At 45.6% G+C, this 11,145-nt stretch overlaps 1 protein-coding gene across 2 annotated transcripts; it reads right to left on the bottom strand.

Annotated features, from left to right (window-relative positions):
* Positions 1–1,170: 1,170 nt before the first annotated feature.
* Positions 1,171–4,403, bottom strand: SMIM8 (small integral membrane protein 8). Of its 2 annotated transcripts, none has more exons than XM_075087236.1 (3): positions 4,297–4,403; positions 2,437–2,578; positions 1,171–1,511 (listed from the first exon to the last, which is right to left on the bottom strand). In XM_075087236.1, exons 2-3 carry the CDS (start codon positions 2,554–2,556, stop codon positions 1,353–1,355), a joined length of 279 nt encoding a protein of 92 aa, XP_074943337.1. In that variant the 5' UTR covers positions 2,557–2,578; positions 4,297–4,403; the 3' UTR covers positions 1,171–1,352. The 2 variants fall into 2 exon arrangements, with proteins under 2 accessions (XP_074943337.1, XP_074943336.1); XM_075087235.1 differs by lacking the exon at positions 4,297–4,403 and adding an exon at positions 3,824–3,958.
* Between the last annotated feature and the right edge of the window lie 6,742 nt (positions 4,404–11,145).

Raw genomic sequence — 11,145 nt, 5'->3', positions numbered from 1 at the left:
TTGGCCTGACGGAAACCACCTTGGTCAGGAGAGGGTTAACAAGGAGGTCTCTTAGCTTCTTGGGAGCCCTTGATGGGGCTGTAAATACAAGGACCTGAATGGAAAAATGCAACCAGAACAATAATAAGGGTCCGTGGTGGAAAAGGGCATGGCCTGGTATGTGCTCTCCCACCACGTGTTCTGGAGTTTGGTTAATAGGATACCAGCTAGGAAATGTCAGGCATGCAGAAGGAGCTGAGGAGCTCATAGGAGAAGGCCTCAGTGCTGAAACAGGGAAGTACTAACCAGTACAGTTTCCTCAAGGCAATGGCTCACAGGGACAGCCTCACGAAACACCTCGGCACCCACCCGCCCTCCAGCCATGCTCCCAGTAACACCAGTCAGCATGCTGCCGCTGCCGAGGGTCACCTACAGCCCACGCGCGGGGCTGCTCGGCAAGACCAGGCTTATTTAGGTTGATACACAGTCATCTCTGCATCTGTAAGAACCTGTTGATTTTAGACTTTCCATTCCTTAATTTGAGTTCAGTAACCTATAATAAAATTAATGTTATATAATGTGCTTTGCAATACAGAGAAAGTTAATTTTTGAATGCAGCTTAAATGAACTAGTCCTGCTGACGAGTCACGAACACCCCACAAGTGCTGGCTAACCTGAAGTCGTACATGTTAATTGTCGAGCTGATCCGCTGCCTAATGCCAAGCAGGAGAGGTAATGGCTGAGTTCCTCCTGCCTTTCTCTTGGCAGAAGCACTCATTTCACTTTTTCTCCTCTATCTAGCTAGGGTTTTGTTTTTTCATTTGTAAGGAAGAGTGTATTAGCATCCAAGGATTATTTTGGCCAGTATTTTATAAATTCCTTTGTTAAATAAAACCCTTCAATGACTGCTTTATCAGATCTTTCTTGCCTTAAAATTATTTTACTTGCACCAATGTTAATTATCAACTTCCAACAGACCAAGAGATCAGCTTTCTTTTCACACACAATACATTATGCCTTCTGTTTAAAAAACAAAAGACAAACCCCTGTTTTCACTTAATCAAAGCAAAGAGGGAAGTGAGCTAACTATCATGTAAATTTCTAAGGCCTTCACCTTTCCTGACTGCACAACCGAGTTAACTGCATGTCTTCTGACATTCTGTGGAGATCGCAGACAATTCTAAAAATCACTTTTATGTTCACATATACCTTAATTGCAATTTATTTGTACAGGCACAGCATTTTACAAAGGAACTTAAATTACATTAAAAGGCAAGAGAGATATTTATCCATTATTTCAATGGACAGAGAAAAAAACAGTAGTTGCCTTGAAAAATTTTGTGACTGATTTGCTGATTTCCTTCCTTACGCTGTCAGTCCCACTTGGATGTTTTCCTCCTCATGTACCTGGACCCCTCACTGTCGATGGCTTCATAAAGGTCCTTTTTATTCTCTACCGTAGCATGCAAATAACCAAGGTAGGCCACACAGAGGGTAACTGCTACAAGTCCAAATGCCATCACAGGTTTGTTCTGACAAAAAAAAAAAATGAGTACATTTTTAGCCAAACCATTTTTCATTCATCACAAGCATTCTTCAATCTTAGCTTAGAAAGCGAACAGTAAACTGCTGAGACATCTGCAAAAATCATCACTGTTGCCTTGCAGACTGACCCAAATAACTTTAATAAGCTGCAAGAAGGGACACCTGACTTTCTGATAGCAAAAGGAATGCCCTGTGAAAATGACGACTCTTGTGGCATTGCCCAGTGCTCTGTCTTTTGCTGGTCACAAATGCTGCTTCAGCATGAATGAACAGGCCAAACCGAATTACTAAAGGTAACTATTACAAACTTCTAATGCAGTTCATCTGCATATACTACGGAGACAATGTACCCTGCTCCTGCCGCCAAGCAACCTCGATTATATTCCTCTAAAACAGATCATGTATTACCAGCACAATATCTACTGTTATTATATGCACAAAATTTCATCCAGCCTTGTGGGGTTCTGCTAGTGTAAATAAAACCTATCATCAACTTAATTACAAAAGAAAAATCTAAAATATTGAAAAGCTACCAAAAATCTCCTCCTTTCATATCAAAAAGCTTGCATTTTATGACTGGTTTCCTTTTAAATATTAAAGAGGACTCCTATTACTTAACCTGTCAAATTACATGGGTGATATGCCTGTAAACAGTCTTTCTGAAAGCAACTTGGCACAGTATGAAAGAGTCAGACAATGTAACAGTGAAGTAAAAGCTGGAACAAATAATGCAATGTTCTGGGCTCTTAATAATCAGAGTGGAAAAAAAAAGTAAAAATATTTTTAGTTACATTAGTGAGTGGTTTGCATAACAAGAGGTGGTTATATAATGCACACAGAACTGCAATGATTATTTTAAAGCAACCGTGTCTCTCCAAGCGTATTTAGCTTCTCTCAGAATGAACCTCTTACAGGTTTAATAAAAAGCTCTGGGTTCACAGCTCGGAAAAGCATAGTTGTTTGAACATTCCTCAGTCCTGGTTTTCTCTCTTTGGGTGTTTCATTTTCATTTGGAGGTTTGGTAGAAGACATTTTAATTAATGATGAATGCTTCCTAAAAACAGAATGAAAAATTATTAAATAAAAAATTATTACAAACCTAAAAGAACTACATTCACTGAGTATGAGTTCACACCCCACTTTTCTTCTTACAGCATGGATTTCTGTGTATATATTAAACGACCTAATATTCCCAGCCTAAGCACACTGACTTTCAATCTTGTCAGTTTTCTGCATCCTAAAATTAACTTGTGGAGATGCATGTCTTTATACAGCAAATGTAAGTCCCCTGATAATGGGATTGGGGTTTCTTTACTTGCCTTTGGCTAATGCTTCAGATACCTGCAGACTGAGCAGCAGTCTTCAGGCTAAAAAGATGGTATCAGGGCACATTCTGTTGTTGTTGTTTTTTTTTAAAATAACCTTATGTGTGACAGGACAGCCTGCACCCTGTTGTAGCATGGTCTCTATACCCACCCACCCCAGAGGCCCTTAAGACTTGAGTCTCATTTTCACATACAAGGGGCAGCTCACCTGCAAGATGCCACCTGAGCAAACGTGAACAAAACATGCCCTTGGTTAACCCTGCATACTGGGGGGCACAGGAGACATGGTGCTAAGGACACCCCTGTCCCCTAATTTACATGGGTGGAACACAGCTGGTGACTCTGGGTCAGGACTCACAAATCATAGAATAGAATCATTAAGGCTGGAAAAGACCTCTAAGATCATGAAGTCCCACCATCAACCCAACACCACCAGGCCTCCTGAACCATGCCCTGAAGTGCCACATCTACATGTTTTTTTAACACCTCCAGGGATGGTGACTCCACCACCTCCGTGGGCAGCCTGTTCCAGTGCCTGACCACTCTGTCAGTAAAGAAATTTTTCCTAATACCCAGTCTAAACCTCCCCTGGCACAACTTGAGGCCACTTCCTCTCATCCTATCACTCATTACTTGGGAGAAGAGACCAACACCCACCTCACTACAACCTCCTTTCAGGTAATTGTAGAGAGCGATAAGGTCTCCCCTCAGCCTCCTCTTCTCCAGGCTAAACAACCCCAGTTCCCTCAGCTGCTCCTCATAAGACTTGTTCTCCAGACCCTTCACCAGCTTCGTTGCCCTTCTTTGGACACACTTCAGCACCTCAATGTCTGTCTTGTAGTGAGGGGCCCAAAACTGAACACAATATTTGAGGTGCGGCCTCACCAGTGCCGAGTACAGCACTGAGTACTTCCTTGCTCCTGCTGGCCACGCTATTTCTGATAAGCCAGGATGCTGTTGGCCTTCTTGCCTACCTAGGCACACTGCTCGCTCATGTTAAGCCGGCTGTCGACAAACACCCTCAGGTCCTCTCCGCCGGGCAGCTTTCCACCCCAACCCAGCAGTCCCCCCGGGCCCCCTCCCGCAAGGCCCCAGACGCAGCAGCGACACCAGGGCAGCGTGGAGGTCGGCCAAAGGCAGGCACAGGGCGGGCACAGCGCCGGCCCGTACGCCATGCCCAGCCGTCAGCAGCTCAGGCCGACTCCCCTGCACCGGCCCCCGGCCAGCACCAAACTTCCCCCCAGGGCGGCGAGGCCGCTCCTGACGCCGCCACCGGCGTTAGGCTGGGGACGAAGGGAGCAGTTTCCCAGAGGAGAAGGCCGGCGGGGACGCATGGGGCACAACGAGCGAAGCCAGACCGTCGCTGTACTCCAGCGACGCCTCAGGGGGCGGTGGCGACGGTTAGTGACGGTTGGCACCGCACGTCCCCTCACCCGCCCCTACTCACCCCGCGCCGCGAGCGCGCTCTCCCGCGCCGAGGAGGCGGGGCCGGCCCGCACCTACGCACTTGCGCCCCCTCCCGGGTGGAGGCCGCCGGCGCGGCCTAGGAGGCGGCCGGGCCGGGCACCGCCCCGCCCGTCCCCCCAGGCGGGGCGGCGGGAGTAAGGCAGCCTCGTCGGCGGGGGCGGTGGGTGTCCTTACCCACGCACGGCTCCGGGGACTATCGGGGAGGCGAGGGAGGGAGCGGGGTCGGTCGGAAGAGACGCATTTCACCGCCGAGCCGCTCCTCAGAGCCCGGGCGAGCGCCCTCCCCGCCACACCCCGGCCCGGGAGCAGGCGTTGGATGGCTGTTGGACCCTGGTAACGGCCGGCCCGCGGTAACCCTCTGCAAACTCCTCGAGAACTGCACAGGGTTCGTCCGGACGGTGTAAATCTTGGTACTCAGGCTAGCAGCAATTATATTTTCATGCGGGAAACACAAAAAAGAGAAGCAGTGAGACTGCCCCGTCTCCTGATCCCCAGTGCCAGGATCGGGAAGGGGTGTTTCATGCAGAGATGTGTCTCTGGAAGTGCAGTTGTTTGAGCAGAAAAATAACGCTGCGATTTAAGCATCTGGTATTTAGATCTGAATTCGATTTCAGGCATCTGGAAGCTCCGGGTTACATAAATGCCGAGTGCTTTGCTTTCTATTATTTGTAAACAATAAAATTAATAAGATTACCTGGAGTCTAGAGGAAATGAAGCCTATGGGATCTCATCTGCCTGCTTGTGCCTCCCTTTCTGTCTCTACTGACTTCAATGCCATTGCACAATTTAAGCCACCTTAGAAAGAAGGGTAGAAGCTTCAAACTTTGGAAAAACCAATACCTGGAGTGTGGGGAGAGACACAGGTTAGTGTTCCCCTTGGTAACAGGCAGGCAGAACTGAGATGTGGTGGATAATATTACAGAGATTTAGCTGTATCCAGCTGGTGGATTAGTACATTGTAGTTCTGGACTCACCAGCCCCAGCTCACACTTTTCTGCATAGAATCATAGCATGGTTTGGGTTGGAAGGGACCTTTAGAGGTCATCTAGTCCAACCCCCCTGCAGTGAGCAGGGACATCTTCAACTAGATCAGATTGCTCAGAGCCCCATCCAACCTGACCTTGATTGTTCCTAGGGATGGCGCCTCCACAAACTCTCTCAAAACCTGTTCCAGCTCTTCACCACCCTTGTTGTAAAAAATTTCTTCCTTACATCTAGTATAAATATACCCTCCTTTAGTTTATAACCATTACCCCTTGTCCTGTCACAACCAGCCTTGCTAAAGTGGTCATCCCCATCTTTCCTATAGTCCCCCTTTAAGTACTGAAAGGCTGCAATAAGGTCTCCCCACAGCCTTTCTTCTCTAGGCTGAACAACCCCAACTCTCTCAGCCTGTGCTCACAGGAGAGGGGCTCCAGCCCTCGGATCATTTTTGTGGCCCTCCTCTAGACCCGCTCCAACAGGTCCATGTCCTTCTTGGGCTCAGGGCTCCAGAGCTAGACACAGGACTCCAGGTGGGGCAGAATCACCTCCATCGACCTGCTGGCCATGCTGCTTTTGATGCAGCCCAGGATACAGTTGGCCTTCTGGGCTACAAGTGCACATTGTTGGCTCATGTCCAGCTTTTCCTTCACCAGTACCCCCAAGTCCTTCTCAGCAGGGCTGCTCTCAATCCCTTCATCCCCCAGCCTGTATTGATATTGGGGGTTGACCCAACCCTGGTGCAGGACCTTGCACTTGGCCTTGTTGAACCTCATGAGTTTCTCATAGTCCCACCTCTCCAGCTTGTCCAGGTCCCTTTGGATGGCATCCAGTCCTTCTGGTGTGTCAACTGCACTTCTCAGCTTGGTGTCGTCTGCAAACTTGCTGAGAGTGCACTCGATCCCACTGTCTGTGTCATTGATGAGGATATCAAACAGTACTGGTCCCATATGGACCCCCAAGGGACACCACTCGTCACCGGTTTCCATCTGGACATCAAGCCATTAACCACTACCCTCTGGATGCGACCATTCAACCAATTTCTCATCAGTCCACCCATCAAATCTGTATCTCCCCAATTTAGAGAGAAGGATGCTGTGGGGGACTGTATGAATGGCCTTACAGAAGTCCAGGGAGATGACATCTGTTGCTTTTCCCCTGTCCACTTATGTATCTGGAGGGTGTGTGAGAGGACTTTGGTGGAGCACCTTGTTATTGCAGTCATGGAGGTGGGGGGGGACAAACATAAATGTAGAGGTATCCAGGCTCTGAGAGACATTTGCTTCAGGTGTTCTTTTTCAGTAATCAATCTGCATTTTATTTTGAAAGATGGCAGAGTAAGAGGATATTGCAGGTTAATTTATCCCTTCTAAATCCAGCTGGAGTATCTAAAGCATTTCTCTGCTGTGTGTAAATATCATGAGGTGAGAAAAATAGTAGGGAAATAAGTTTTGGTGTGGAGGGAGAATTGAGCAGTATGTCTGGATTTTGTGTCAACATTTAATTCACAACATACCATCTGCTGATCTGGTAGCTATTGTTTTGGCAGCATATGCCACACAGCTGATTTTCTTTGGAAACCATTGAGTAGAAATTAAGTCACTTCTGAGAGAAGTTTCCTGCTCTTGTTTTGATGTTTGTGTAATTGAAAGAAGCCGATATAAGGGTTTTGCACGAGCCTTGGTTTTTGGGGAGGTAACTTGGTTTTCCTGAGGGAAGGGGGAGTTTTTACAGTACTGCAGGAGATGTTCTGCATACAGCTCCCAAGTAACTGACACGTATATGGGAGCACAAAACATTTACATCGCTGCACTGAGAAGTGCACTCGCTTATGGGCACGTACACCTCTTCTCAGCAGTGACTGTCATTAACTGACCCCATCCACGCAGACAGATCTCCTGACCCAAGGTCAGCCAGGGTCATAACAGTATTTTCCAGGTCGTGGTAGGGTGGGTTTATGCCAGAACACATTTGCCTGATAATGGTGGCAAGGACTGTTAGACTGCGGCTGGTTCTCTAGTACTTCCCTTCTTTCTTCTAAAGCACAGGTAAGTCCCAGACATCATTGATGGGGGAAGAAATCGCACCCAGTACAAAAAGCACCATCAGCTAGAGCGAAAATTTTCACTATACAAAGAGTTGTGGGATAAGGCTTTATGCGCAGAAAGAGAAGCAGCAGAGAGGGGCTTAGCAGCAAGACTAGATTTTGATGTGAGTGCTGGTACTTGGCATGTGCTGAGCTGGTGCTGACTAACCAGATTAACTCTGCAGTGAGGAAAAGCTTGGACTGCTTGCTGCTCCTAGGTTTGCTTTATGACTGTGGGAAAGCATCTTGTTTTATCTTTAATGTGAATATTATGTTGCTATCATCTGACCCAACAGGATGTTGAAATGCTCAGTCCATCAAGGCTTATGAAGTTGTCTGGCATCTTTTTAAAGAAGAGACTCTGTGAAGGGTAGAACTGTAAACATTTGTGGTATTTCTGAGTCACTTATCCTCTTAATATCTGTGTATCTCTCCTGAAAAGTAACCACACAAACCCCCCTTCCTTTTCCAAAGCAAAGGCTGTTATTGAGATTTATTTTCCCTTTAAATGAATTCCTTTGGGATTCTGTATTGGGTATTGTGCTGTATGCCGTGGCCGTTCAGAATTTAATAGCAGTTTCTGTGTTCCTTGAGACTTGCATCCTCTTATCGTTTGAGCTGCAGAAGAGCCTCTGCAGGGAACAGAGCAAATCTGATGTCTGTGTCCCACAGACATTGTTAGGATGCGATAGCCAGCCTAATGCAGTCCGGGGAGCAACAGCATGCCTCCGCATCTTTGCTGATTCACCTCACAGCTCCTGCTTATTTCAAGTACCACACAGGAACCGAGCTTCACATTGTCTTCAAAATAGAGATAGGATGCTTCGAGATAAACTTACCCCTGCTTTAGAGACACACAGTTACAGACAGAAAAATTCTTTTTGCATCAACATTGGGACTTCAGCATTGGTATGACTTGTAGTGAGAGGCAACTTCCATCATGTGTTTGTTAGGGTTTTCATACGTGAATGTCTAGTGCGTATTTGCATTCCTGTTTTGCCTGATTTTTACAATGTTTTATACACTGTGAGTTTCACAATATTTTAATTGGACACTTGGGACTTTTTTTTTTTTGTCCTCAACAAGTCTGGAGGAGAAAGGAAAGCAAAAATTAGTAATCACAAGTACTTCCTCTGTCTTACTCGCAGCTAACGATGAGGGGAACAATTATTGCGCCGAGGCATGTGAAACAGAATTGCCATATTAAGGACATAAATGCAGAAAAAGAAACAAACAGATCTCCAGCTAGACAGAGGTGGCATTGAGAGCTTTCTGTGTCGTTGTTGCTCAGCTCATGTCAGTCTCAAGAGCCCTTATGCTGCTTTTCAGCTGCTATCGGTCGTTTGTATTGTTTCCATTGAAAGAAAGCAGAGTTTTCAGACAGCAGCATGCAGTGGTTGGGACCCTACCACTGGCAATCCAAACCAGCTTTAGGGCAATATGCATTTTAAAAACAAAAATCTGTTAGAATGAATCTTCTGTGTTTCATAACATTATGTGTAGGTCTTGTGTAACGCTTGTTAACCAGCTGTGTCTCTCAGAGACAAACAAATCACCCAGCTGTGCCTTCCAGCAAAGATTAAAGCAATTGTTATTCTTCAAATACTGATCAAGCTTATAAATCTTTTTAACTGAATTCAACATGGAAGGGAAAAGGTGCTTTGTTTGGTTTTACTTTCATTAATGAGTGTGCATTTCCAGCTGGGAACAGATTCATATCAAAACCCAAAGCATACCCTCTGGAAAGAAAAAGCTAGTTTCTACTGAAAAGGAAGAGCAGAGAAACAAGTGCAGCACTGAATTTGCTCACTGCAACGGTACACAGCCAGATACCTCAGAGTGGGGTTTAAAGACAAACTTGAGTTAATCTAAGGCTGCACCTCCTAAATGGAAGGGGCAAGGGGAGACCTGTTTTCACCTGTGGTCGCTGTGGCCTTCCTTGCATGAGGACTCAGGACTGCTCAGCCTTGGAGTACGCTGTTTTTACTCCTTGGTCCAGCTGAAAACTAACATCGCAAAAAAAGAAGAACAAAGTTTATTTTTTCACTTGGATGGGTGAGACAGTCTGATGTAAACAGGGCAACACAGCTGGGAAGGTGGTTGACAGTGGGGGCATGGACCAGGACTAACCTCTGCCTGCAGCACAGGGGTTCCCAGTCAGCTTGAGCTGTGACGCATTAATAACCTTCGGCTAGTGCCCTCTCTGATCTAGGTACCTTTCAGATCTCAGGCAGGGAGCACAGCTCCTAGGAAGACTCTGGAGGGTAAGACATTTCACAGGTTTAAGAGAGTAAAGTCTGTAGTAAGGGACTCTGACACTTTATAATCTGGAGGTCTTCCAATTTTCTGCACTTTACAGTTGTCTTCTAGTATATAAATACCACCACGTAACAAAAGGTGAGAGTGGCAGTGCACAACAATTATATACTAGATACAATGGGGATATAACTGTGGGTGTCATAAAGATGCTTAAACTTAGCTTTGACATTTCAGTGATGGGATTGTAACCCTGCAGTTCCAATTACTAAAAAAATGGACTGCTGGGACTTTTTTCAGTTTTCTTTTCTGTAGCTGTAGGACAGTTACAATTGCTCAGATTACTCTAATGCCATAATAAAGCTTAGATTTAAAGGTAAATTTTAGCTTTCTCAATGCTACATGTAACTACAATATTCCTACAGTGATTTTGGCCTTTGAATTACTGATGTGAACTGAACCTTATTCAACTGGCCATGACTTTTGTTGGGCATTCAGCAGCGGTAGCAGGAGGAAGGCGCTTGCCTGGCAGGCAGCTCTCTCCAGCAGGCAGCTGGGAGGCTCTGCATTACCTGCAGCCCTGCTCCAACCTGTGGCACCTTCCGTCACCCTCTGGAGGCATCAGCTTCTCTGGGGACAGTACCAAGGCCTTGATTCAGGCACATGTGTTATGCTATGTGATACCCTCCTCTCTGGAGAACTATTGAACATTCCTGTGTAATTCCCAGCTAAAAGCCACAGTAAGTTTAAGCTAAATAAATTATACTGTGAAGAATTCATTTAACTAGCAAGGAGTTCAGGCTTTCTGCTTTTTTTGTAATGTTACTCAGCGCATAGCCACAACCCAGGTAAAAATGACCGTCAAAGCATTGATGCTTGGTATGATGCATTAGGCAGGACAGAAACACTTATTCCATTGCTTAGTTATTAAAAATAAAGTTATGGGCTTTCTCATGGGAAGTAGCTCAGCTGACTAGTCCAATGCAGGAATTGGTTAGCAATTACAGTAACCAAAATACATTTTATTAATAAAAACCAGACTTCAGTTACTTGAGAAAATCACTGTAATTTAAAATTTTAATGGAAACACCTGTCTGAACATTCGTGTATTGCTCAGAGCAACACGTGCCTAAAAGAATATTTGTCTTTAGCAGACAATTCATTTGCCCAAGAGAACCCAAAATACAAACCTGACATAAAATGTCAAAGAGCACTCAGGGTGGGAGTCAAGGCTCTTAGGTCAGTTGTATGATTTCAGAAGGTTACTGTGTGTGATTCTATACAGAGGTTTCAAGTTTTTCACATGGACAAAGTTCTGAAAAAAATTAATAAGCTGTACTACTTGCTAAGAGTCAAGAAGTATTTCATGAAGGCCTTTCTTGCTATTTTGATATGACAGTAAAGTTAATATTGGAGAGAGCATAAGTTGGATGAGACAAAAGCTAGCAATGAAGCAGCATCTGAAATGGGGAGCTAGCTGGATCCTCCAGGTCATTCCTGCAGGAA

The sequence above is a fragment of the Phalacrocorax aristotelis genome, chromosome 3, assembly GCF_949628215.1.
Source record: "Phalacrocorax aristotelis chromosome 3, bGulAri2.1, whole genome shotgun sequence".
Lineage (NCBI taxonomy): Eukaryota > Metazoa > Chordata > Aves > Suliformes > Phalacrocoracidae > Phalacrocorax > Phalacrocorax aristotelis.
Note: the sequence above shows the minus strand (reverse complement) of the source record. Positions and strands in the feature narration are given on the sequence as shown.